General features: G+C 35.5%; 3 protein-coding genes across 6 annotated transcripts; 1 reads left to right on the forward strand and 2 right to left on the reverse strand.

Annotated features, from left to right (window-relative positions):
- Positions 1,765–5,799, reverse strand: LOC18611176 (protein enabled homolog). 2 transcript variants are annotated; one of them, XM_007047285.2, is made up of 10 exons: positions 5,116–5,799; positions 4,960–5,022; positions 4,674–4,758; positions 4,499–4,564; positions 4,209–4,281; positions 3,920–3,965; positions 3,291–3,373; positions 3,149–3,218; positions 2,078–2,163; positions 1,765–1,995 (listed from the first exon to the last, which is right to left on the reverse strand). In XM_007047285.2, the coding sequence occupies exons 1-10, from the start codon at positions 5,482–5,484 to the stop codon at positions 1,953–1,955; spliced, it is 984 nt and encodes a 327-aa protein (XP_007047347.2). In that variant the 5' UTR covers positions 5,485–5,799; the 3' UTR covers positions 1,765–1,952. The 2 variants fall into 2 exon arrangements, with proteins under 2 accessions (XP_007047347.2, XP_017983797.1); XM_018128308.1 differs by having other exon boundaries at positions 4,209–4,284.
- LOC18611177 (SUMO-conjugating enzyme SCE1) lies at positions 6,139–9,463 on the reverse strand. 2 transcript variants are annotated; one of them, XM_018128318.1, is made up of 6 exons: positions 9,222–9,458; positions 9,038–9,121; positions 7,589–7,645; positions 7,000–7,152; positions 6,786–6,899; positions 6,139–6,524 (listed from the first exon to the last, which is right to left on the reverse strand). In XM_018128318.1, exons 1-6 carry the CDS (start codon positions 9,288–9,290, stop codon positions 6,462–6,464), a joined length of 540 nt encoding a protein of 179 aa, XP_017983807.1. In that variant the 5' UTR covers positions 9,291–9,458; the 3' UTR covers positions 6,139–6,461. The 2 variants fall into 2 exon arrangements, with proteins under 2 accessions (XP_017983807.1, XP_017983811.1); XM_018128322.1 differs by lacking the exon at positions 7,589–7,645 and having other exon boundaries at positions 9,222–9,463.
- LOC18611178 (kinesin-like protein KIN-4A) lies at positions 14,860–26,009 on the forward strand. Of its 2 annotated transcripts, none has more exons than XM_018119477.1 (26): positions 14,860–15,369; positions 15,955–16,101; positions 16,220–16,369; positions 16,534–16,787; positions 17,425–17,612; positions 17,698–17,822; positions 18,427–18,463; positions 19,158–19,249; positions 19,488–19,592; positions 19,682–19,795; positions 20,004–20,097; positions 20,315–20,427; positions 20,833–20,931; positions 21,009–21,122; positions 21,226–21,342; positions 21,439–21,519; positions 22,106–22,177; positions 22,520–22,613; positions 22,688–22,719; positions 23,090–23,187; positions 23,270–23,368; positions 23,525–23,746; positions 24,134–24,296; positions 24,622–24,780; positions 24,860–25,162; positions 25,596–26,009. In XM_018119477.1, exons 1-25 carry the CDS (start codon positions 15,253–15,255, stop codon positions 25,070–25,072), a joined length of 3,099 nt encoding a protein of 1,032 aa, XP_017974966.1. In that variant the 5' UTR covers positions 14,860–15,252; the 3' UTR covers positions 25,073–25,162; positions 25,596–26,009. The 2 variants fall into 2 exon arrangements, with proteins under 2 accessions (XP_017974966.1, XP_017974972.1); XM_018119483.1 differs by having other exon boundaries at positions 24,625–24,780.

Below are 26,169 nucleotides of genomic sequence, written 5' to 3' on the forward strand. Positions count from 1 at the left end.
AGCATATCCAATCCAAAGTAACATGTATACATTCATATAAAAATTTGCCTCATCAATGAGTATATGTGACGAAGCCTACTAATTCTATATGCATCGTTTGGCAAATATAATTTGATGCTGACCAAGAAATATATATAAAACAAAACACAGAAAGGGGAGTCTCTGAGAGAGACGTGGGAAAGAAGCAAGCACACGGTGGCTCTATATCCAGCATGCATGTAATTTTCTTTTTCTTTGCTTATGATCCTACTTACTTCAAAAATCCTCTTCCTTCAGTAAAGGATGTTCAAACTATAATTTTATTCAATCTTTGCTCTTTGGGTAGGAACGAAATGGAGATTCAATTTGCAAAGTCTGGTGAAGGCTAGACCCATACGAGAAAAGGACTGAGAATTATAAATGTTGCTTTAATAAGGTCGGTTGGGTGGTTCCATTTATATATTTGCTGCTCTATCAAAACAAAAAAAAAAAAAAAAACATAAAGGGCATAAAATGCAAGCTTGAGATTTGAGAGCAAGAACAGTTATATATTAAGCATTTAATATTTGATAAATCACTCTTAATTTAAGTAACAAAAATAGACATGATGATTAGAATTTGGAGTAAGTCATTTGACAATGGAATGACTAAGATTATATATATGTATGCAAATTAATGATGTTATGGCCTGCAATAAATAACGTGAGAAAAATGAGCGAAGGCAGATGGATCAGCCAACCCCTAAGACTTTTGAGAGGCAAACTGACTTTGAAATTTCCCAAAGAAAAATCCTCCTAAAGTGCCAAAGTCATCAGCTAACAGTAGTGCACCTGACGAGTATGGGAAGACATTAGAAAAGTTTAGCTGGGATTAAGAGTATCTGGTCATGTGACCGGAAAAACAAGTCAACAGAAGCAAGTGAAAATGAAATCCCTCCCCCACTTTAAGTTTGAGAGGAACAAGTTATATTTCAATATATCTATATATGGCCCTCCAATTATTGAACTACAAAGTCAAAATTTAGGTGAAGGAACGTAATTGGAAAATTACTTAGGCTTTCAACTGGTTGACAACAAAGGCTATACTGTTTATTAAATTTGTATATTCTTTGTTTCAACTCTGGGAAAGTTCATAGTTCATCTCTTGTCACAACCTTTTCACATTTTCTTACCCTTTGTCTTAAAAAGGAAAATATTACGGTCATTGGCCAACTACTTTATTCTGCACTAGAAGAAAAGTGTACAGAGGAAAAGTATACAAAGAAAAAAGACAGATGCATTCATTCATCTACGAAATTTAACAATGGGTGCTGAAAATTTGGATTATATATCCCCTTGATGGAATGTGAACAATAGACGTATCTGAGGAAATAATGGCCGCTGAATGGAAGAAATCTGCAACTTTGCATGTCTCCACGAAAGCCACCCAGGGCTATCTTATCACCAAAGAAGAATGAAAAAGTAAGATGACAAGTTTACTTGATAGATAATTAATTAATGAAATTACATTTGATACATTATTAGTGCATACATTTTATACGTTATTAATGAATAAAATATAATTAATTCATTAATAAATAAATTTAAAAGTGAAATAAATGTTAAAAATAAATATGACACTCTATTGATTAGTATGGAAGTATTACACGTCGACAAGTATCTTTTAGTTTTTCGCTAAGAAAGGAGATGACACATAAAATCTAAAGTTTAAGATAAAAAAAGGCGTATCAAATATAAAGTCTTCATCTTCACTTGTTTTTGTTCTAATAAAATTTTGAGAAGGCAGTTTCACCAAAAAAGAAAGGATTTTAAATTAGAGAAGTAAGCAACAGTGTAAAACTAATTGAATGTCAGCAGTGGCAAAACTAAAACTGTTGTTGAACTTGCAATAGTTACATCATACTTCCAAAAGGTTGTTAAGATTTCAGGGACGGCAGCTGCCTCCATTGTAAATACATTTATGCTTCCGTGTGATCACTTTCTTTTCCTTCGCATTCCCATCCGAGATTTTGCATATCTGGATCGTGCTCATTAAGTGAAATCTCAAAAGACAATAGAATAAATGCAACGAAAAGTATAAAGGTGGAATCAAAGGATACTCCAATCGCATGCCGTCCCCAGCTGGTGATGAGTATAGAATTGTCCCTTGCAGAGAGTTCATTGCACCAGTTGAACAGGCAGTATCCTGCACACACCATTACATATTAAGGTTGTAAGCATTGGAAGACCGGAGACCTAGCAGCCATGCTTTGCTTTTCTACCATTGAAAGAATAAAGAAACAAAAAAAATTTAAACACCCACATCTCCCACTTGCAATTCAAAGAGAAGTGAAGATAACTTGTGCAAACAAATTATGTCAATCCCCAAAATAAGTATTTTTATGCATTCAAGTGCTGTAAAGAGACAAAAGATATGGTAGCATTATAGACCAAAGAGAGTCAAAAACTGGAATCTAATTCTGGCTTCAATTACATAAATTATCAAGAATTTAGATTGAAAGCAGTTTTACTTCTTTACAACAGCAAAAAAAACATAGCCCTTTTCCACTTGCTAAATGGATTATATTCCTATATTATGCTCCACGTAAGACCATATCCTCAAGGATGTCTCTTCTTTAAGCTACAGTATTTCTTACTGTCATTAATATAACTGATGTACCTGCCAAAGCTTATCACCTTTGCTTAAGGAAGTTTGAGGTTCTAGATTTGAATCTTAGCACGAAGGTGGAATGAGTAAAACCCAAAAGTTACAAAAGAGAACCACCTTCATTGTTAACCCAGTTGATGGATTAAGAAAAAAAAAATGGACTAACCTAGGCACATGACATTAAACGAATAAATTTCAATTTCTATACTCACTCCCTAATTTAACTCAGAGAGAAAGAATCTACATGCATAACTGAATGCATTTGCAGCTTTTTCCTTCTCTTTTCGCGCCTTCTGCAGTTCTTGCAACAGACCTGTATGACTAGACACCGATTTGGTCACTATTGACCAACATTTGTGCACCTTGCACATTAAGCTAGAAAGAAAGTGTTGCTGCTCCTTTCTCAAAATAAAAACCTCTAGTTCTTTATTAAGGATATTAGACACAAAGCTAGAGAGATGAAAGGGGAAAAGAAAGAAACAGTACAGAAAACAGCATAAAGCAAGAAAAAAAAATTAGGTACCTGGAAATCAACAAATGCAACTGGAGCTCCATACGTGCTCTGCATCTTCAACTTCAGAAACCCAGGGCATCTGACAGAAGCAATGAAGTATGGCAAATCACTCACCGAGCATATTTTACATGGCAAAACAATCTCTTTTTACCTTGAAAATACTTGAATTAGTTCTTCCTCTGTACAACTTGCCCCTAGATTAGCCACAAAAAGTGTCGGACATGGGCTAGCACTCTGCAAATATGCAAGGCTGAAGGTTATTATGCAAATTTATATGAAAACCCACTCTAACAATATAATTTGAAGGCTATCTAGTCATTGTTTCAAAAAACATAGAGTTATTGGTAAAACAATACTAATATCACTAACAAATTTCAATACATGAAAGAAAAAGGGCAACATTTTCTAAACACTTCTTCTAGATTTAGTATTGGCATTAACAAAATAAAAAATTTGATTGCAGCTATCTTATATTAGTTTGGGTTTATCCTTTTACCATAGGGATTCTTTCAGAAGCCATACAGGCGGATGATCTGCCAACAAGAAGAAAATGGGGTGATGACAAAGTATTTTGACGATTCTATGAATAGTGTCAACAACCTAAATGGAAAAGATCTATATTTCCTTGGTAGTAGGAAGCTTAATGTCACACAAAATTAAAAGATGTAGAACATGTTTCTTATAATACCCAAAACAAAAGGGAAACGATACATGGCAACTCACTGAATTATAATTAAAAACAAATTTAATAAAGATGAAGAAGAAGAAAAGCATTTGTACCGATTTCATAGCTGTTGACTCAGCATTGGCATCAGCATTTCCAGAACTGCACCATTGTTAAACAAAATATCTACATTACATGAGGTTCCAGAAAATCACAGAAGCCAAAATCTCTAAGGAAAATAGTTTATTTCAACTTTGGGAAAGAGGGCATGTCGTAACTATTGCTATGAAGCCCTTGACCTTTCATTCAAACATAAACACTTGAAATAAACTAGTACTAAATGCTAGCTCATCTAGATGTAATCACTTCCAAGTAATAAAAATGTGCTCAAGTAGTGCAGATGACCTTTGTGCAGGTGGATAACCAATCATGTTGTGAGCAGAATTACCCATTCCAGGCATGTGAACGCTGCCAAAACCTGCTAGTGTCCAAGCGTGCAAAACATGTGCAATGTGAGCTTTAGAAGAATGTGCCCTCCATGTGAGTAACTAATTTCCATTCCAAGTGTAACATCATTTGAGCAACAGACAACAAGGATCTAGTAGCTTAAGCATATCAAGAAGCAATGGACATGAAGCTCGAAAAATGATGGGCAAACAAGGAGGTCCAAGTAGAATCCTAGGTGACTGTCTTACCAGAATCAGTTGTAGGCCTTGAAAATGATCCCCTAGATTTCTTATCAGAGCCAGTCCACTCATCATCTATTTGTCATAACCAACCAAGGAGACATTATTCAGGTTCAAATTACTTTAAACATAAAGAAGACTGAATTGCTGAAAACTAAAATTTAGAAACAGAACAACCATTAACCTGTTCTTGGGCGCTTTGATCGGGAATTAGATTTTGCAAAATCAATGAACAAAGTTGAACCTTTCTCGAGATCAAACACCATTCCCTGTAAAACAAGTTACCGAAACAAAAGGGCTTTCAACTGATGTTATACAGGCCTAATCTTTTTTGGAAAAACAAATTCCAATGCTAATTTCATAGTCCTTCATCAATTTAATAAGTCGAGAACAAATTAGTATAACAACTCAGCTTAAATAAGGTGGTTGCTTTTGAATACAATTCCCAAATATCATATAAAAGTTCTTACATTTAGCGCCTGCATCGCGGCGATTGCAGACTGTTGGTCGGAGAAAACAGCGAAGGCGAACGGCTGTTACAACCCCAACCAAACAATGTCAACAATTAAAAAAATCACTAAAAAATAATAAAAAGTGTTAACATTTAAAATTTAAGAGAAGAGTACCTGAGAATTTTGGGCGGAGTTGGGGTTTCGGAGATGAGATGACTCATAACCGGGAAATTCTCGGAAAAGATTATAAATCTCACGGGGCTTAATGTCTTCGGGTAGCCCGGCGATGAAGAGGGTCCGAACCGAGTCATGGGAAGAACAGGCAGAGACGTAAGGAACGGAATAGCAGGGGAAAAGGGGTGGTGGTTGTTGTTGGGGGATGTAGGAGTGGGGGTGAGGCAGGGGCCCAGTAGCACCAGGTGGAGGAGGTGGAGGTGGCGCTAGTGCAGGAGGAGGAGGAGGCGGAGGAGGGTTTTGGTAGTAGGGGTAGTGAGGAGGGAGAAGGCCTGAGGGTGGAGGGTAGTAGGCAGCCATGTCGTCCATAGCGAGAGAATAGTTTCTGGAGCTTTTTGGTAACTGCAAACCTCTGGATTTTATGAAACTCTTGTCCTAATCTAAATCTAATCGAATCAAAGTAGTACATTAATCGTTACATCATCGTCGTCTGTTGTTTGTCATCCTATCTTTCTGTATAAAGTTATCTTTCATAAATATATAGAATCAATAGTCTTTAGCTAAATTGAATGGGACCTAAAACTATATACAAAGGGTCATTAACAAACCTCATTCTTTGATCAAAATTTAATCTTTAAAACTTGACTTGAAATCTCGAATTCTGTTCTTTCTTTTTAAACTTCATCCACAAATTATATGATTTCTGCCTCTTCAATAACATCCGATCCACATTTGCTGTAGTATCCATTTCCAGCCCATTTCTAAGGAACGATTGACTAAATTCAGTACAAAAATTATTGTTTATTGACGCTTTAATACCAACACTCTATTTGCGAGAGGCATTTCCCTCTTACAGACCGTCTAGTCTCTACACTTGAGTTGCAACTTCTTGCAATCTCATTATAAATCAATCATTCTAATGCCTTTTTTAATTCTAGATCTTTCCATTGGCCTCTCTCTTTTTTTCTTTTTCCTTTCTTTTTTTTTTTTGTTTTGCAAAATTGACACAATACGCAATTCGAATCCAAACCATAAAGCAAGTTGTAAATTACTGTCATAGGTCTTTGGTGCATAGTGCACACCATAAACAACACAGAGTTCTCTGTATGGAAGGCGGCTTTCACAGTTTTCCACTTGCAAGTTACAAGTCTAAATAGTATATAAACCGCCATTATCCAAATCTGATGAGCGCAAAAGCTGGTTTCATACAGTTTACAGAGTCAGGTAACTGACAATTACCAAATACCAAAGGCTTTCTCTAGGAGAAGCGAGTCTAGCATTATACAGGAGGCAGCCAGCCGGCACTTTACCAGAAATGTCAAGGACAATCTAGTATTTTAATAACACTAGACCAGAGGTGGGTACTGCTTGGCTTGCTGGCGAACCCTTCTCTTATATTCATTGGCATCCTGCACAAGGAAAAGAGATTATATGTTATTAACTGATAATGATTACTTTAATCCAGCACTTCATTGAGGGGATACCCAGTCCCACGCCTGCAAACTTTACTGCCTTTGCCAACCATCTTAAACAGATCAAAATCAAATGAACTAAATATATTTAGCCCCATATCAGGAACGGCTAATAAATCAGTTTGTATTTAATACAGAGTTTATTAGAATCCGTCAATTAACCAGGCTCTAAAAAGAAGAAAAACTTAAGAAACATACCTGGATGAAGAGGTGGTAGCCTTCAGTTTGTGCAGGATCAGCAGGATTTGGAGCATCCAGCAAATCCTGGATACCCACAAGAATCTGCTTCACGGTTATGGCTGGTCTCCAACCCTATGTACACAACACGAATGGGCAAACAGTAGATGAATAGATGGGACCACATCAAACCAAACATGTAAATCATTCATCAAGATCAAAGGAATATACTTACACTATCCTCATTTAGGATTGAGAGGCAAACAGTACCAGATGGGTAAACATTTGGGTGAAAAAAACCTTGCGGAAATTTACACTTTGGAGGCTTGCTAGGATAATCTTCACTGAAGTGGAGTGTAAGTGGGAAATAACCGCCCTCCCAATCAGTCTGTAACATAGATGATGCAAGGAGTTAAGCCTATCCAACTTTAAAAGAAACACAGCTACAATGGATTCAAGCATGCACACTTTCATTCAACATTCTTTCTCTTTGCACTATATTGAGACAATACTCATGAGACTTTTAATCAATTTCCTAAAAGAATTAAGAATCATTTTGATGTCATTGATATATGCTTTAGAAAAAATTGCAAGCATCCTGACTCACACCTTCAAATTGTCAATGTATTTACAGAACTAGAAGCCACTAGGAAACATTAATGCCCATAGATAAAATGAATTATGCAAAAATAAGATCACAAGAATACATAGAAGGTGCCAGATATGCCATTCTAGAACATTGATCTACTATGGTGAAGAAGTGAATGCAACAACAGAAAATCAATGTCAGAGGAACAACATTTTTACAAGATCAAAATCAATACCACAGAGCTGTCACTCTTCAAGTAACATAACAACCACCAGAATGCTGCAAAGCAAACCTAAAACTTGCAGCCCAAACTTGTTAGCTCTCAATCTGCAACATATAGGAATAAATAGCCAAATAACCTCAAGACTTGGAATTCTAAAAGAGGCTGTTTATCGTGCCATGCTATAATGACAATTTAAAATTGCCTTAAGAAGCAGGCAGGGAGCTACTCAATTCCAAATTCCTTCTATTAGTTGTATCTAGAGCTATAAATTCTTTAGATAGTGATTCATTTCACAAAGTTAAAAGACAATAAAAATATTTTTTAGTAATTGATAGGGTATAAAAAGTTTCAAGAAAATGAACCATTATCACCATAATCCTTGTCCATAATGCAAATAAATCAACATTAACATGGAATAAGTAATGATGAATTGAGACCTAATTTAACCAACAGCCCACCCCAGGTTAATTACTGAATAAATTAACAAAGGACAAAGGCTTTAAACAATATTGGTTAACTTCCAAATAAGAACAGCCCAATACATTAGACAAAATGGACTATCATGACAGTTATTCATGTTAAAACAAATCTGTGTTCATGTACACTAATGTAATTAAGATATAGAGAGAGAGATAGAGCTTCAGCAACCAACTGAAATCCTGAAACAGAAAGGAAGCAGAATTGTAAGAATTGCAGAGTTGCTCATAACTGCTTTTGAGGATAGGGAAGATGCAGAGAAACTGAAAATGAATGCAATCGATTATTCTTGATATAAATGGTTGTTTAGATACAACAAAAACGTGCTTTCATTAAAGCATAAAATCTATTATTCTTTCCTCTTTTCATGAACAAAAAGACTATCAGTTTTCACTTTTCACTTTTCACCATTGGCACGCACACCATCTTTCAGATCAATAGCCAGTTTCTGAAAAATTCTCCAACAGAATAGAAGAGAAACACAGTCGATTCAATACGTTGTGCCAGAAAAACAAGACCAAATTGCACTACAGACACAGATGTGCATCCTCCCAATATTTAAAAAGCTTATTTTAGCTAATTTTCGGCATTCCAAAGGCAAGCTACACATAGGAACCAAAGGCTTCATCATATAAAACAAAACTCCTATATGGAAAATAAACCCATCACTCAATTAAGCGAATCATGAATATCTTCGAAGCCCATGTTTTACCCAATTCAAGCACATAACTTTGGATTAAATTACATCAATTCAACTCTATCTCTAAGAATTTTCTCAATCAATGCCAAGTTTTCATCAAAATGAAACAACCCAAACCAAAATCTTAACCGCAAAATAACAAAGCAAAATACACGTACCAAACAAGTAAAACTAAAAATTAAACAGAATCCATAGTACTTACAAGGCACAATCAACAGAAACAACAACAAAAAACAAAGCGGTGAAAAAGATTTCGCAGGAACTAGAGAGAATCTTTGACTTACCCCTGCTTTGCCAGGGATGGTGCAATGCCACACCATCAAATTCACCGTTCCATCCTGCAACGTCTCTGGCTTCGCAACAAAACCCTAAAATTACAACAACAAAAAGAATAATCACACATGTAATAGTAATAACATTGAAATTTTAAACCATAAAACCAGAAAAAGAAAAACAAACTGTACGGACATGAGGATGATTCTTCCTCCATGCCTTCCGTTCCTCGGCGAGTCGTCCACGCGCTATTCCTCCCGACATCTCTATATCTCTCTTTCTCTCTCTAAAACCCTCTCACTTGCAATCGTTCCCTCTTTCTCACTCTTAAAAGATAAAAAATTTATAAATAAAGATTAAAGAAAGACAAAAGAGTGGAAAATTGGAAAGTAGAATGGAATTGGAATTGCCTTTATCGTTTTTTCTTCATCGTCTAAAAATTAAAAAAAAAAGAAAAAGAAAAAGAATTATTATATATTCTTTTATTCCGGTTATGCCCTTGAGAAGGTGAAGCGTTGTTTCGCTTCGCAGAGTTGACAAAGGGGAGCGTACGGTCGAGATTTGATCAGGAGGGAGGCGGAATAAATAAGATGGGTCCCAATCCCAAGGGTACGTTGTCTTTTTCATGTCTATCGGTTTATAATAAAATATTAAAGTTTTGCCCTTACAAAGTCAATGAATTTGCGGTTTTATATCCTAGCGTGAAATCCACGCCACTATGCTCTTCACGTGACCCACGTTCCCCACCTCCTCACCGTCACATGCCTCATTTTATTGGGCTCCGCTGAGCTCCGGCCCACTTTAGGGCCATTAAAGCCTTTTTTAAATGAAACTGATAGACGAAGCCAGCCCAATACTGTTTTTGATCTTGAGTCCAACTTCAAACTTGCTATGTTCTTCCAAAATAATAGAAAAAAAAAAAGATCTGTCCTTTATTATTGCTTTAAGCAAGTCAATATTGCAGCTGAGACCCACTAATCCAAAGATAAAGTTGAGTTAAGGGGCCTAATTGGCTTAAAACCTTTTAAATCAATGATTCATGTGACGAATAATAATACAGTCAAGGTGCCTAAGACCCACCATTTTTAAGGATAATCTTTCTTCACTGTAATGATGTGATGGCCATGTCCGAATACATTTTTAGGTGCTTTTGTTTTCTTTCTTCCCAACGGATTAGCTGAGACACTTGAAGATTTGATTCTGAAAATCCTTTCGCTTAAAGTAAGAAAGGGTCATGGCTTCATGCCCCTCCATTGCTAACCTTCCCAACAACATTGCAAATGTTTAGGTCCCTACCACATTTTGATTTAGATTGTTGGGATTTTAACAGATAATCTTTAATCAAACTCAAAAGACCGACCACATGTTCCCCAACCCTCCACTGTTTTTTTATTGACTTTAATTTTGCATTAAAATCTTATATAAAGTTGATCTAAACTATGTGACTTTATGAAACCATAACTTAAATTAAATACTTCCATGTTCAACCCCTAAGGTAAAGGTAAAGTTTTCATGTAATCAAAATCAATATTGGTAATCTTTCTCTTTTCTAAGACTTGGTTTTTTGATCTATCAGTTTTTGTTTTGTTTGATATCGTATTTACGATTAAATTTGATGATTGTAGACAAAATTTCAATCAAAATGTCAAATGAGTTCTTTTTCCTATTCTTATCTCTTTTCCCATCCTCCAGTTCATAAAACAAGGCTCCTTATGGTATCAATACCAATTTTAAGGATGACAATTTGGTTATGTAATCTCCATAGAGACTGATCCTTATTTCAAACTTTAATAAAGGAAATGAGAAAGAAATAAAGATTTGAGTTGAGCTGGTGGAACTAGCTTTTTCCCTTTCCTACTTTCAGTTTCTTCTTTCAAGTGTTTCTCTCTGTAGATGCCTCAATGCACCTTTTCTTTTGTTTTTCCTTTTTCCAGTTACTTCTACAATGAAAGAACTAGCTGGTGCAACTTTCTTTTAGGATACCACATCTAAGCAAGCAAATTGGTATCTTTGAACAGTGACACGACGAAATTGAACCCCATGATCACTTTAGCCACTAGGAAGATTAAATATACCCGAAAAATGCAGCATCAAGTGTTCCGAGGCATATACCATGATGGGATTTACTTGCAAGGGTGCTGGCACATGTTTCTGCCTGTCAAATATTCAAAGATCGAGCTGGAAAGAACACAAAAAAGGGAAAGATTGAAGCTTTGAGCCTTGTAAAGTTTAGTTGCCAATGCAGTTAATGTCCAAACAAAAGCATGTTGCATAGCAAAAGGACGAGAAATAGTAACAAGACTGATTGTTTGAAGATGTTTCAAGTAATTGGGAGGACCACCAGCAGCCATGATTGTCCTCTTGGAATTATTTCTTTCTTTTTACAGCCCAGTCCCATTTTCCTCTTGTGCTTGATTAACCTGGATTTTGTTCATTGATTAATCCAAAATGCAGACCATAGTTTCAGAGATATGATGATGGTGGTGATGATGAATGCATTCATTTCTCTGATTGGGTTGGGAAGAGCTTGAGGTAGACTTCATAAAAATGGCATTGGTACCAGATAAAGCCTAGTTTTTTGTGGAGGACAATCAAACGAGAAGAGACAGAAGAAATGGTTGATCGGATCAAAAGGGCAAGCATGTGAAAGAAAAGGCCCACAAATGGCAGAAAGCAGAAATGAAATCGAAAGGAACCAATAGAATCAGAAGGAAAGAAAGGTGGGGAATAATAACAAAGTTGTCTTCCCCACAACTCTAAACTCTATCAATAGACCATGAAAGGAAAACTTAGGCGAATTTTAATCAGAACTAATCAACACCCTTTTTTTGTTTTTCTTTTCAAGTAATTCCAAGAATTTCAAATCAATCTAACACTAGTAAAATTTGGTATAACTTGTAGAGGTTGCTTAAGACTTCAGTCTTACATTTTAACTTTGAAAAGTTTCAACCTAATAAAACAAAAACAGTAGCAATTTATTTACCCCGCTTTATGCAAAGCCATGTCTTATTAGATTGACCAATTATTCAAGTAAAACCCATCTTCTAAATCATTGCAAGTCTAATCAAATTGGAACATACTTCTCTTTCTTATTTATGGGTCTATTTACCATAAACAGACAAATTCTATTTGATTTGCTACTTTTCCTTCCAAAATGTTGCCAAGCTAAATCAAAATCAAAATTTTTGTTTCTTTTATCAGGCTGGTAATTTGCATTGGATCCTTATGGTCTTGGATCTTGAGATTTGAGAGAGTGGCACATGGAAATAGTGTTTCCCTCATCATTATTTCCACTTTCCATTCTAACTCCAAGAACTTTGCTGTCTATCTCTATGACAGGAATCTTTACGCCCGGCGGGGGAGAGATTACGCATTTTGTTTCCTAAGTCAAAACAAAAATAAATGAAAAAATCCCAATAATTTCTTCCTTTTGACAAAATCTCATCTAAAAGCCTTAAAAAGTCACTCTTGGACGCCAGTATCGTGAGTCATATGGCCATTGATTCCACTGGTTTGAACCTACCCTTTTTCGGCGTTAAATTAATTTTCCTACCAAGGCCCCAGCCTTTGATGTTTGTGTTCCACCTAATGTTAAAATTTCTAGTGGACATTCTTTGTTGCCGACTGTTCTACACTCGTCATTGGGCTAATGACTTCTCACCTTTCATGAAAATCCAGGGATGGCAGCGGAGGGGATCATGATTTGCCGACTAATGTTAATCATGATTTATGGACAACCCACTTAGGTATATAAACACAATGTTTTAACTAGATTATGTCAATGTTAACCTCAAATCAAATCAGTAAAACTAACAAATGTGAATGGAAAAACTGGTTTTGTAGCATCCAAGCTAACGGTTGAAGTTGATGTGTATGGGGCAAAATCCAATGAATAGAGGGTTAGGTGTAGGAAAAGGAAACTTTGAGGTTGAGATTGTTATCCTTCCATTTTCTTCCTTTTTACTTTCTTTTCTTTTTTTCCCTTCATTTCTTCCGGCCAAAGAGATTAGACTCTGGAGTTTGTTCTAATCAAGTCATTTTTTTGTGCTTGAAGGGTCAAAATTAAGCAACGCAAGAAAAGGGGGAATTTGGACATTAAAACTTAATCCTCTTAATTAGCAAGGGTAAATATCATTCAACCAAAACTTAGGTTCTTGTTGTGTTCAAGCAAATATTTTTCTCTTTTTACTAATTTATTTTCTATAAATAACTTCATACGAAGGGAGAAGGTAAGTTGGTGAACTATTGCATGTATGTAATGTGTAATTTATTTCCTTTTTTGGAAACTTACCCAACTCCTTAAAAGACCATAAAACAATATTGGTCATTAATTTATTATTAATTAAATACAAAAAGAAAAGCAGAGACAGAAAGAAAAGACGTGTCTCTTTACCAAATAAAAATAAAAAGACTGGAGATGAAAGTCGAACAACAAGGTCATATTTTGGGGGACCATCTGGAAATAGAAAGAGCCATGTGATTGAGGGCCCAAAGGGCCAAAAGCTGCTCGTTGCTTAATGCTGCCCTTTTTTGTTTGTTTTTTTTTTTTTTTTTTTTAGTTTTTCCTAGCTATCGCTTTCGGTCCTCTTGTTTTTTTTTTCTACTACTTCCCGCCAACTTCTTGACCGTCCACGCTGCTTCGGCCTTTTCTTTCTTTCCTTTTTGTTTATTCTTTTGGTAATGTACTTACCCCCTTTAGCCCTCTCCTACCTGGCATCTTCGTAATTATACAGCTCACAAAATCCAACTCAGATTATTAAAAAAAAAGGACATAAGTTAAAAAATAATAAGATGCAAAACTCTTAATTAATTTTAAATATTAAAAAACAAAACAAATGAGAAGAAATAGAAGATTAAAATGGTTAGATAATCGAAAATTTATTTAGCATATTAAGTAGAAATATTTTACAAGTAACTTTGGCATGGAAATTAGAAGTACTAGTAGCATCTAGCAATAATTGGAATTAGAGTACCCTATTTTCTCCTTAAAATACATCACATGACATCATTTGGTCTAGCAACCCACTTAAATGATGTATTATTATTTATTATCTTAAAACTACATCAACTAATTATTTGATCTCATCCAACTTTTATTTAATGTTCTTATTATCTTCTTTTTTTTTCACTTTTTGAATCAACTTTAGCTTTAGTATTGTATAGGCTTCAATTTTGATCCAAATAATGGAGCCTTGCTATTGTCACACATTCACGAATCTAAGCAATCCATTATCCATGTGGTCACGGTTTAATCTTTCTCAAGACTTTTCAATGCGATTTCATTAAATTTTTCACAAAAAAATAAAACTAAATTTGTAATCTAAACACAATTCACATGCAATTTTATGAATTAAATTTAATTAGTTATTAAATAATCTAGAACTTCATATTTTCTCCACAAAATAAGTATAGCAACCAACTTAAATGATCTAACATTGATTATACAACAACTAAAAATCGATGATGTCATCCTTTCTCTTCACTTTTTGAATCAACCTTGTAGCTTTAGTATCCTATAATCTTCAATTCGTATCCAAATAATTCAGCCTTGCTAATGTCACAAACTCACGAAACTAAGCAATCCCATAATCCCTGTGGTCAGCCTTAATCCTTCCCGCCAACGATTGATCCAGCCTCATTAATTCCTCCAAAATTCGTGATCAGAAACAACTCACACGTAATTTTTGATGCATTAAATACAGTTAGTTAGTAATACCGCTGATTTTTGCCTTCCAATTTTAATTTAATAAATTAAAAAAAAAGTGTAGTCCGGTATTTCGCTTTTTCCAGGTATAAAAGGGAGGCGGACCATGATGGGGTCGAAGGGCAAACTGGGTAAAAAAGAAAAAGAAAAGGATTTTTGTTAATTAAACCAAACAGACGCTTACCGGTGGAAGTTAGGAATAGGAGCAGTGAAGAAGAAGAAAAAATCGATTAGCGGTTGTTGCTGTCTTTGTCTTCACATTCTCTTCCTTTCCGTTACTCTTTCTTGTATTTTTATTTTTCGAAACCAATCCGTTAGCCCCCGCCTCTACTCCAACCACCCCCACTTCCACCACCGCCTCCGCCATTTCTTTTTTTTTTTTTTTGTAAAATCGTAATCCGAGCTTATTAAGCAATGAGATTGAGATCAATCTGTTTTTCAGAGAAATTAAACTAAAAAAGTTGAGGCTCTGGTTTCGTTTTCTGCATCTGCATTTTGCTTTGGATTCTTTTGTTGTTCGAAATGGAAGCAGCAGAGAATTGCTCGGTGAAAGTCGCAGTTCATATTAGGCCGTTAATCGGCGACGAACGAACTCAAGGTTGTAAAGAATCTGTTACTGTTACTAGTGGAAAGCCTCAGGTACTCACTACTCTGTTTAGCTTCAGTTTCTTCGTTTTTTTTTTCTTCACATTCATGCATTTTTTAGAAATGTTTCTTTTATTCAACTTTCTTTGTTATCATACGATTTTCTTCATCTTAGCTTTTTATTATATTTTTGGTTTTAAAACTTTTCTGGAGTGTAAATAATCCATGCAGAGCTCGAAAAAATTTTGTCTGTAAAACCGTTTCTTTTAATAGACAAAGAGAAGATTGGAAGGTCAAATTTGTCAGAAATCGTGCATCCCATGCACTGAATTTACTTAAAGTTATGCTAAATTTGCAGTTATTTAAGTGGAAAAGGCTCTGGTGAAGTACAAGTTTATTTTGAGTAGTATATTTAAGTACAGTGGCTCGACCGTATTTAATAAAGGCGCAGCTAAAAATTACGGCATAACTCAAAAGCGTTAACTTGAATTATTACTGTTTCTTTTATTTTATTACCTTCCAAGTGAGTTTTTCCGTTTTTTTGATAACCGTAGATTTGAGGAAACATAATTGATTGATTTGAGCTTGGGGGACGATTACTTTAGCAATATAGTATTTGTTTTTTGGCTTTGGGTGCAGGTGCAAATTGGGACACATTCATTTACGTTTGATCATGTTTACGGAAATGGTGGTTCTCCTTCATCTTCCATGTTCGAAGAATGCGTTGCTCCTCTTGTTGATGGTTTATTCCAAGGATACAATGCTACTGTACTTGCTTATGGTCAGGTAATGTTGATTGATATACGAGAGCTGCTCTTAAGTTAAAGAAGTTTTTTTTTTTTTCTTCTTTTTGTTTTTATGTTTTGGTATTTATGTTCACGGTTGACATGTGCAACTACTGCAGACAGGATCTGGGAAGACATATACCATGGGGACAGCCACGAAAGATGGTTGCCAAACAGGATTGATTCCTCAAGTTATGAATGCATTGTTCAAGAAAATTGAAACGTTGAAGCACCAAACAGAGTTTCAGCTGCATGTTTCCTTCATAGAGGTAGATTACTTGTTACCTGCTTGTGATAATGATATGGAACTTCTCTAGAGTCACTGTAAAATTTTTTTTAATTAATTGAGAATAAAGTCACACAATTTGCTTCTTTTGAATGAATACCAAATCATTTTTGAGGGTTAACCTAATTTGATGGTTTGAATTTGAAGATCCTGAAGGAAGAAGTGAGGGATTTACTGGATTCTGAACCTGTAAGCAAATCCGTTACTCCTAATGGAAATGCTGTGAAAGTTACAGTTCCAGGAAGGCCACCAATACAAATTCGTGAATCATCAAATGGAGTTATAACACTAGCTGGATCAACCGAAGTTGCAGTCACCACACTGCAAGAAATGGCTACTTGCCTGGAGCAAGGATCAATAAGTAGGGCAACGGGGAGCACAAATATGAATAACCAGTCAAGGTAAAACCTCCACATATGTTGTTTTTCCCTTCTCTCTCAAAAGAAATATTTTATACTAATTGTAGAGGTTATTATATATCTGAACTTGAAGCATTTTGGTTTTCCACCCATTGAGCCATTATAGAGATGGCTTGAGAGAATGTTATCAAATATTCTAAGACTTAATGTCAATGGCAAGGGCAAAAAAACTATGACTAGCACTGGTGATGGCAACTTTTCTTTTTACAATTAGTGCATACACAATAGTATATATTTCTACTGTTTCCAAATTTCTAAAGCAGTTCTAATACAAAAAACAAGATTGGAAGCACAGGCATGGTCAAATAGGCTAAACAATTTATGGTTAAAATACCTAGGAATTTGTAAAGGGAAGTAGCACTATCCTTATGATTCGGACATACACAGAGTGGACTTAAGGTTGATAATTTTGAGTGCTGAATAATTATGTGTTTACCTTTTGCTTGCAATATCACATTTTAGTTGCAAATAAATTGTGGTTCTTTTCCCAAAATTTTTAAGACAAACGTGGTTTTGACTCATATACATAGTCGCTGGGATTGAATTATTTCAATTTGTAACCTATATGTGAATCGCGTAATTTAATAACATGTGGTTCCTTTCTGCATGATTTCAATAGTCGATCCCATGCCATCTTCACGATCACATTAGAACAAATGTGCAAAATCCAATCAGTTTCTTCTGGTAATGACACTCTGGACAATGATATGGGTGAAGAGTATTTATGTGCAAAGCTCCATTTGGTGGATCTTGCTGGATCTGAACGAGCAAAAAGAACAGGTTCTGATGGTCTTCGGTTAAAAGAAGGTTCGTAAATATGCTTATAAACTTATCATACATGCTTCCTGTGGCTGATGGCAATGTTAAATATCCATTCTATTTTCATGAACAGGTATTTATATTAATAGAGGGCTTCTTGCACTTGGCAATGTCATCAGCGCCCTTGGGGATGAGAAAAAGCGTAAAGAAGGCGTGCATGTTCCTTACCGAGATAGTAAACTGACTCGACTTTTACAGGTCAGATTTATTTTCTGTTGATTCATGTGTAAGTAAGTTGAACTGATGACATTGAGATGACCAAGAAATGACCTGATTTCAAAGCATATGTAAGTTTATAGTAATCTCAAGCTTTCTCAATTAGCTCATATACACAAATATGAAGACCCTTAAACTAAGGAAATCAGAAGAGTTTCCACCCAAGATTTTGTGATCGCTGTGCCTTATTGAATTCATTATATATCAGATGTTTTTATAAACTCTTACGACATATTGGTCATTGGTGTATAGTGTACATCATATTGTAACATTGTGTTGTAAAGCTGTAAGAACAATGCCATCTAATCATTTATTTTCTTTTTGCAACTATAGATATCAAGTTGAGGCTGTACACTTCTTTGTTGTGATACAGCAGTGTCTAGGTTTTTGGTACATGATCTTAAAAGTCTATGTTATTAGACTCAATCTTACATTAGTTAACAGTTAAATGCCCAGATTATTTGTGTTATTAACAAGGGTTGTAGTTTAGGAACGTTGAAGTAACTACAAAAGTTTTATTTCCTGCTTAATTTCTTCCTTATTCTTGTCTTATTGTTCTGATCTGGTGTGATTTGTGTTTTGTCAGGATTCACTTGGTGGAAACAGCAAAACTGTTATGATAGGTAAATCTCCAAATGGCTGAATTATAATGGTTACATCAACTGTGTTTTTGGACAATCTATAAAGACCTTTTTATTTTCTTCACCAGAAAAATGATATCGGCACACATGGAATCTATGCACCTGTTAATTACTTTTTTAAGCAAGATATCTTTATTCTCAAGTCTCTTTGATGACAACTAAGTTTTGATCCATAGGATCTTATCCCCAATCGTACTATATAACCTGTGTTTTTCGGAAGATATTCTGTGTGTTTGAAACTAAGGTGGCAATAAAAGAAAAACAAAAAAGTGGAGGCTGTATAATTTTACATACCTGAAGTCCTCAACTCATCAGGATCCAGCTATTTCTTACTTTGGCTTATGCCTTTTCTGCTTGTTTGTTTGGCCAATTATAATTGTTTGCTATTATAAATCTAACTTCTGTTCACAAAATCTAAAATGTGATGGTTGGATTCAGATCTTTTCTGGGGCTATGAATTTCCCAGGCTTGGTGCACATTGTAGACACATATATGTTGCTTATGCATATATTCTGCTTCCTAATTCTTTAATCATGTTTTTAATTCTTGATCTCTCTAATTTTTATCTTGTGTTAGGTAACACATTAGGATTGTTCGTCAAAATCTTGATTTTGTTTGCTTAAATTTTTTAATACTCCTATTATGTACCATTATAAAATGTCAATTTCATTTCCAGCTTGTATCAGTCCAGCAGACATCAATGCAGAGGAAAGTCTTAACACTCTGAAATATGCTAATCGTGCTCGCAATATCCAGAATAAGCCTGTTGTAAGTTTTTTAGGCTATTTCCTTATGACTAGTTCTGTTGTAATTCTATCCTACACTATTTACCATGAACTACTTCAAAACTTTTTCGGGTTTTGAGGTCTTTATATCTTGATGTGAAATAAATACTGCCCCCTGCAACCCCTTCCTTTTCTTTAAAACTTTTGGATCCTCACATCGGTTTTATTGGATAATATGAAATCAGCTAAGGTGACCTGTTAGGTTTTTGTTTATTCTACAGGTGAATAGAGATTTAATATCCAATGAGATGCAAAAAATGCGTCAGCAGCTACAGTACTTACAAGCACAACTTTGTGCTCGTGGAGGACCTACATCAGATATGCAGGTAATTTCCTGATTTCTGTCAACATAGTGGTTTCTGAATCATTTTTTTATGGAGATATGACAACAATGGTGCATAAAATGACTTAACAGATTCTCAAAGAAAGAATTTCTTGGCTGGAGGCTACTAATGAGGATCTTCGTCGAGAACTTCATGAATACCGCAGCAGACGTGCTGTTGTAGAGTGTTGTGAAAGTGATGCTCAAGTATGTTGATGAATTATCTAGTTGCTTTTTACCTTTTTCCCTGGTTTTTCTTAGTCTTTGCAAATTGATGATAGTACTCTTATATGCTTTGAACTGGATCATTTTCTTTGATACTAATTGATTATGTTGATTCATATTAAAGGAACCTACTTAAAAGAAAGTTGCGAGCTTGGAAGTTATATTTCCCTTTTCTTGTTCCATATGTCAGGAAGGCCACTCATGTTTTATGAAAAGTGATGGACATAAGAGGGGCTTTCAGAGTATGGACTCATCTGATTATCAAATGGATGAAGCCGTGTCAGGTCGACCACTTATTTAGCTGCATAGCATCATGTTGAGACTAAAATTAAATGTCCTTTAATATGAAAATCCATTTCCAATCCCATCTTGTGTTGGTGGTTATACAATAGATAACATTTATGTTACTCTGTAACATAAAAAATTCCTTTTGATCCTCTTCTTCTTCTTCAAGAATACAAAAGTGCAATTTTCTTAATGTGATATTGCTGATTTTTGCAGACGAAAGTCCTGAAGAAATTGATGAAGTCGCAAAAGAGTTGGAGCATGCACTTCGGAGGAATACCATGGATAGAGAGTTGATTGAGTTAAACAAGCGCTTGGAGCAGAAAGAGGTTACCTTAAGCACTCTGTTTTTATGTGCACAGACATATAAATTACTAATAACTGATTATAGATTAAAAGAGAGTGTTTGTTACTCCAAAGATACATGTTTGGTAGGAAAATAAATATTGATTTTTCCCTATGTAGTATCTTATTTTATGATCCATAAGGGTTTTGTGCAAGAGCTTCAAAAAGAGATGACAATGTGGGGTTTTTTGAATCTGTTTTTCATCATATTCAATGCTTACAAATAGTTTTTCACGAAGCATTTTTCTTCTTCAAAAGCTATGGAAAGGCATTAAATGTGCATCTGTAACCAACTCTTTCCCATCTTCTAAAATAAGTTTATTGTTTTCTGGTAGATGGCAGGAACTAAGTTGGTGATGGGCTAATTCAGATTTTTATTTTTTGTGCAGTCTGAGATGAAACTTGTTGGAGGAGCTGACGCTGAAGCACTAAAACAGCACTTTCGGAAGAAAATCATGGAACTTGAGGATGAAAAAAGAATTGTGCAGGTAATGTAACCTTCTTCAGTTTCTGTTGTTTAATATGCCTTTGTGTCAATGTCTAATTTTATATGACACAATCACAGATAGAGAGAGATCGTTTGTTAGTTGCAGTTGAGAACCGTGCTGCTCATTCTGATGGACAAATGCAAAAAACTCAAGAGATGAATGTGCAGAAACTTAAAGCCCTTGAGGCACAGGTAACGTTATGAATATCCAATCATTATACTTTTTAAAACCAATATTCTTTTTGATTGCTGAATCTTATTCTTCTTTTCTTTTCTTTTCTCTTTCCAATGTCAGATTTCTGATCTCAAGAAGAAACAGGAAAACCAGGTTGAGCTCTTAAAGCAAAAGCAAAGAAGTGATGAAGCAGCAAAACGGTTGCAAGCAGAAATACAGTACATTAAGGCACAAAAAGTTAGTTTTTGCTGGAGAGATATTTCCATGTTTACGACTGAACATTGCGGCATAAATATCTCACTATTTTTGGAAATGTGCCTTCCCTATTTGCAGGTTCAATTGCAGCACAAAATAAAACAAGAGGCAGAACAATTTCGACAATGGAAGGCCTCTCGTGAGAAGGAATTGCTGCAGGTGCTTCACTTTTCATGAACAACTTAATCTAGTTCCTGCTTCCTTTCAAGTGTCTTTTCACATATCTTAAACACAGAAGGGTTTATACGTCAAAAACAGATTTGCTTCAGTTATGAATTATGATGAATCACGAGCTGGAGTTAAAAGCAACTGAGCATGCCTTAACTACTTGGCAACTATTTTTAAGATCTTGTTGAAGTTATAATGAGCGGGGTGCAGTAGTATATAATGTGCTTCCATCCAACATAATGTCGCACGACTGCATCAAAGTTTCTATCCACAATTTATCCAAAAGAAAAAAAGTACTATTCACCACTTCAAAGCATTATGTTTCTCAAAGAACTTCTTTATCTTCTGGACCTTCTATATGGACATTTCATTAGGATCTATTTGCTCCCCTAATATTTCCTGTTGACCTAATCTTGCCTTCTAATAGACACTTGAACTATTTTTGCTAGTGAACTTCACCTTCCATTGCTCTAAAGAAAGTAACTTCTGCTAGTCATGCTTGTCTTTTGTATCCTTTGTTGTATTTATTCTTTAATGCTTTTAACTTTAATATTGATCTTTTATTTTTCTTGAGCAGCTTAGAAAAGAGGGAAGGAGGAATGAATATGAAAGGCATAAACTTGAAGCATTGAATCAACGCCAAAAAACGGTAAGGGTCATGACAGGCACAATTAGTTTTTGATGTTTTGTGCTGTCATTGGTTTTGAAGTGTTAGACTATGGGGCTTCCTTTTATTCCCATTTTAGAGTGCTAAGTTGGTTTGCCACACATAGCATTTATTCATTCCCTGCCTGATCTGGTCATATAAGCAATTCCTTGAAGGGCAACACAGAGAACTCTGACAATTGATGCAGTCAAGTTTCTAAGGGATTTTGCCCTATACATAAATCTTTGGGACATGCCTTTTGGCATGCTTCTTTGGCTACTCCATATCTAACAGTTGTTAAGGTTTTATCAGTTCTTTGACCAACAATCGAACTTTTTCCTGCAGGTTCTTCAAAGGAAAACAGAAGAAGCAGCAATGGCGACCAAAAGGCTGAAAGAGTTGTTAGAAGCACGAAAATCTTCCACACGTGACAATTCAGGTAAACGTTTCTTTGTGAATTAAACTTATGTTGATTCTTTCTTTGATATACTAATTGTTTGTTAATCTTTTCAGTTAATCACAATGGACATGCACCAAATGGACAGGTAAATGATTTGTAATTAAGCATTTACCCATAGTTTGTTACTCTGGGTCAGCAAATATCTGCTCAATCTAGTAGCATGTTCATAGGCTGGTGTAATTCAGGGTAGCCTTCTAATCCTGATCAAAGTGACAGCAGTGCAAACTATGGTCTTAAAATATTTTGGTTCCAAAGCAAATGTGTGATATACTCAGGTGGGAAATATGGAGTAAATTAATCATAATGGGTGGTTGAGTATGCAATTTTTTATTTCACATGATCACAAAAAGGAATGGGCAACTCCTAAGTCCAACATTGAGCTAGTTGTTGATTGTGTGCTATTTAAGTTTCATAGCTGATGTTGGCCATTTTTCAATTTGATTTTGCATCTTTAGAGCAATGAAAAATCTGTGCGAAGGTGGCTTGATCAAGAGCTAGAGGTAATGGTGAATGTGCGTGAAGTTCGTTTTGAATATGAGAAACAGACCCAAGTGTAAGTATCCAACATTTTGTTTCCCTTACACTAGTATCTGTTATAAGCTTTCTAGAAGTCTGATATTTAAATCATTGTGTAGGCAAACTGCTCTGACAGAGGAGTTAACTTTATTGAAACAAGTCGATGAGTTGTCTTCAAACGGTGACATTCCTCACATAGTAAACAATGGACAGTCTAGGTATATATGATTATGTTATCTACTTATTTTTTATATTTTCTGAAGATATGGTGGAATGCTGGGATTGTATCTTAATAGTGAATCTTATGAAAACAATGGAAGTGCTTCAGATAACTACGTTGAATTAATTATGATTTCCTTATACTTTGTCATTAGATTGTTATCTATGTCACCAAATGCGAGAATGGAAAGAATAGCTTCCCTTGAGCACATGCTTAGCATGTCTTCAAATGTGCTCAAGGCAATGGCTTCACAATTGTCAGAGGCAGAAGAAAGGGAGCGTGGTTTGGTTGGTCGTGGGCGGTGGAATCAAGTGCGCTCAATAAATGATGCAAAGAACTTGCTTCAACACTTGTTTAATGCTACTGCAGAAGCAAGGTGCTTATACAAACTAGAATCTGAATAATTTCGTTTTAACTTGTTCTTTCTGTTGCTGGATTTTGTTATCTGATGTAAGGTGCCCATATTTGAATTTTATTAAGATAAGTTATATTTAGGTGGTTAAATGCAACTGTAAATGTGTTCCTAGCTAAGATATTAAAAATACCTAGGCTCTCATTGTCATGCACTCTTATGAGAAGCTAGTATATTTTGACACTATCTTATACAAACTCAAATATGGATGTCAGGGGCAGATTACTTGTTTTGCACATTCAGGCTATACAATGACTACACATACATCTCTGTCTACTTATTTTACCCCAATGTCACAAAGATTTGTAATTTTAGTTTGAATGTTAATTTCGATGGTAACTGTATGAACAGATGCCAGTTGCAGGAGAAAGATTTGGAGATTAAGGACCTCAAACAGCAACTGAAGGATCTCACAGCCCTATTATGGCAAAGTGAGGCGCAGAAAAAAGAGCTTGTGAAGGAGCAAAAGATGAGGGAGCAAGCTGTTGCTATTGCTCTTGCTACATCAGCTTCGGTGAGATTATCATCTCTGCAGTTCACTTTTTTTGTTAGGTTTAAAGTCTAATACACTAATATGCTCTCATTTGAATTTTAAGGCAGCACATCCTAGTGGTGCATGAAGATTTCCATAAATGATCATGATTACTAAATATCCTTCTGAATTTTGTGTCTTTGTCCGTTAGTAATGTTGGAACTATCAGCCTTGGGTGATCTTTTGAAACTTGTGATGCTAGAAATAGTTTTGTTATCATCAAACTCAAATGTTAGGGATCCAATAATATTCAACTTTATAACGTGCCTCTAAGTACCTGTTCTCATACTTAATAAATGGAATTCAGCAGGGGAACTCTCGCAGTTCATCAAAACACTTTGCGGATGATTTGAGCGGTCCCCTTTCACCAATGTCACTCCCAGCCCCCAAGCAACTGAAATTTACACCTGGGGTTGTTAATGGGTCTGTTAGAGACTCAGCAGCATTTCTAGATCAGTCACGAAAGGTAAATTATCTGCTCCATACTGTCTTTTGGATTGCTGTCTTTCTGCTTGATCAAGAAAGTAGAGATCTTGTGTTTGCAGATGGTACCAGTTGGACATTTGTCAATGAAGAAATTGACAACCATGGGACAAACCGGAAAACTCTGGAGGTGGAAGAGAAGTCATCACCAGTGGTTGCTTCAATTCAGATGGAAATGGCAGAAGCCATGGAAACTCTCAGAATGGATCAAACACAGTGATGAGACAATCATGAGATCAAGGCCTCGTGCACAGGCTCTGATTGAACTGATATAATGAGCTTATATTCAGCAGCGTTCTTTAGCCTGTATATACATCTTGACTGGCATAAAGAATCTGCATGGCTTACAGAAAAAATAAATGCAGGTAATCTCCATTTTTTTTATTTAATTGTTTGTTGACACAATGAAAAACATTGAAGTTTTACTTATGCCCTGGTATGGTTGATACAGTTTCCTTGTTTCTGTGACCTTGAACCTTAGTTATGCTCTGATAGAGTTGATTCATTTTCGTGCTTTGTGACCATGAAGTGTAGACAGCTGAGCCATGCCTGACATGCTATACAGCCAGCCCATTCTCCTGGACGATTACACAGTTTGCTGCTTGAACTGATTCCACATAATTAACTCTTTTTTGTGGCTCCTGCACTGCTAGAAACTATTTCCAAGTGACATTACAAAATACTTGATGAACCTTTTCTGTCCTGCTTTGGTGCCCTTCAGTTGTAGTGAACGGTGAAGTCTGTGCTCAATGAAAATTCACATTTCTTAATAGAATTCTTCTTCTTCGATCAATGCAGGCGTGTTGTAAATAGGGAAAAAGAGCATGGTGCTTGCCATAGTCTTAGCCGAGATGTCTAAACACGAAGTTTGTGCAACTTACTTAGCTAATGTTTGGGTTTCAATACTTTTGGGGGCTGAATCATCACATCGAAGCATGTGGGTACGGTGTAGGTGGTTGGAAAGTGGATGGTAGCTGACTAAGCATGGTTACATATGTGGGTGTTGCAGTTCATGAAGAGCTTCACTATTTGTAGTCTTCTTTTTTATTGTTTAATTCTTTATCATGAAAATGAAATTTCCTTTACCAAAGTTTTTGTGTGATTGGCCTTGCCAATTGTTATTTTTTTTTGTATATATAATTACGTCATCTTTTGATATTGGCTAAACATGTTCTAGAGATACAACGCTTGATTCTATTTTTCTTTTCTTTAGGACAGTGCCTTTTCTATATTTCCATTATTTAATTAAATTTTAAACGAAGGTAATTCGAACTTCAAACCAACTAAATACTCGGCTACTTGCCTAAAATCGGCCATTATCGGTTGATGGAATTGCCCTGATGTCAATGCTTAATACACAGTAGGTTGGGTT

The sequence above is a fragment of the Theobroma cacao genome, chromosome 1 (assembly GCF_000208745.1).
Source record: "Theobroma cacao cultivar B97-61/B2 chromosome 1, Criollo_cocoa_genome_V2, whole genome shotgun sequence".
NCBI classification, from domain to species: domain Eukaryota; kingdom Viridiplantae; phylum Streptophyta; class Magnoliopsida; order Malvales; family Malvaceae; genus Theobroma; species Theobroma cacao.

Bases quoted from the DNA above. Each gene is read 5' to 3' on its own strand.
- LOC18611178 (XM_018119477.1), top strand. From the start codon at position 15,253: ATGGAAGCAGCAGAGAATTGCTCGGTGAAAGTCGCAGTTCATATTAGG. The intron at 20,428-20,832 runs GTTACCTTAAGC...TTTTTTGTGCAG, and splicing joins AGCGCTTGGAGCAGAAAGAG to TCTGAGATGAAACTTGTTGG. The intron at 24,781-24,859 runs GTAAATTATCTG...TTGTGTTTGCAG, and splicing joins TTCTAGATCAGTCACGAAAG to ATGGTACCAGTTGGACATTT.
- LOC18611177 (XM_018128318.1), bottom strand. From the start codon at position 9,290: ATGTCGGGAGGAATAGCGCGTGGACGACTCGCCGAGGAACGGAAGGCA. The intron at 9,122-9,221 runs GTCCGTACAGTT...TTGTAATTTTAG, and splicing joins GGAGGAAGAATCATCCTCAT to GGTTTTGTTGCGAAGCCAGA. The intron at 7,153-7,588 runs GTATTGATTTTG...TCTATGTTACAG, and splicing joins TGAAGAGTGACAGCTCTGTG to ACTGATTGGGAGGGCGGTTA.
- LOC18611176 (XM_018128308.1), bottom strand. From the start codon at position 5,484: ATGGACGACATGGCTGCCTACTACCCTCCACCCTCAGGCCTTCTCCCT. The intron at 5,023-5,115 runs GTACTCTTCTCT...GGGTTGTAACAG, and splicing joins ACTCCGCCCAAAATTCTCAG to CCGTTCGCCTTCGCTGTTTT. The intron at 4,285-4,498 runs GTAAGACAGTCA...CTTGGACACTAG, and splicing joins AAGGCCTACAACTGATTCTG to CAGGTTTTGGCAGCGTTCAC.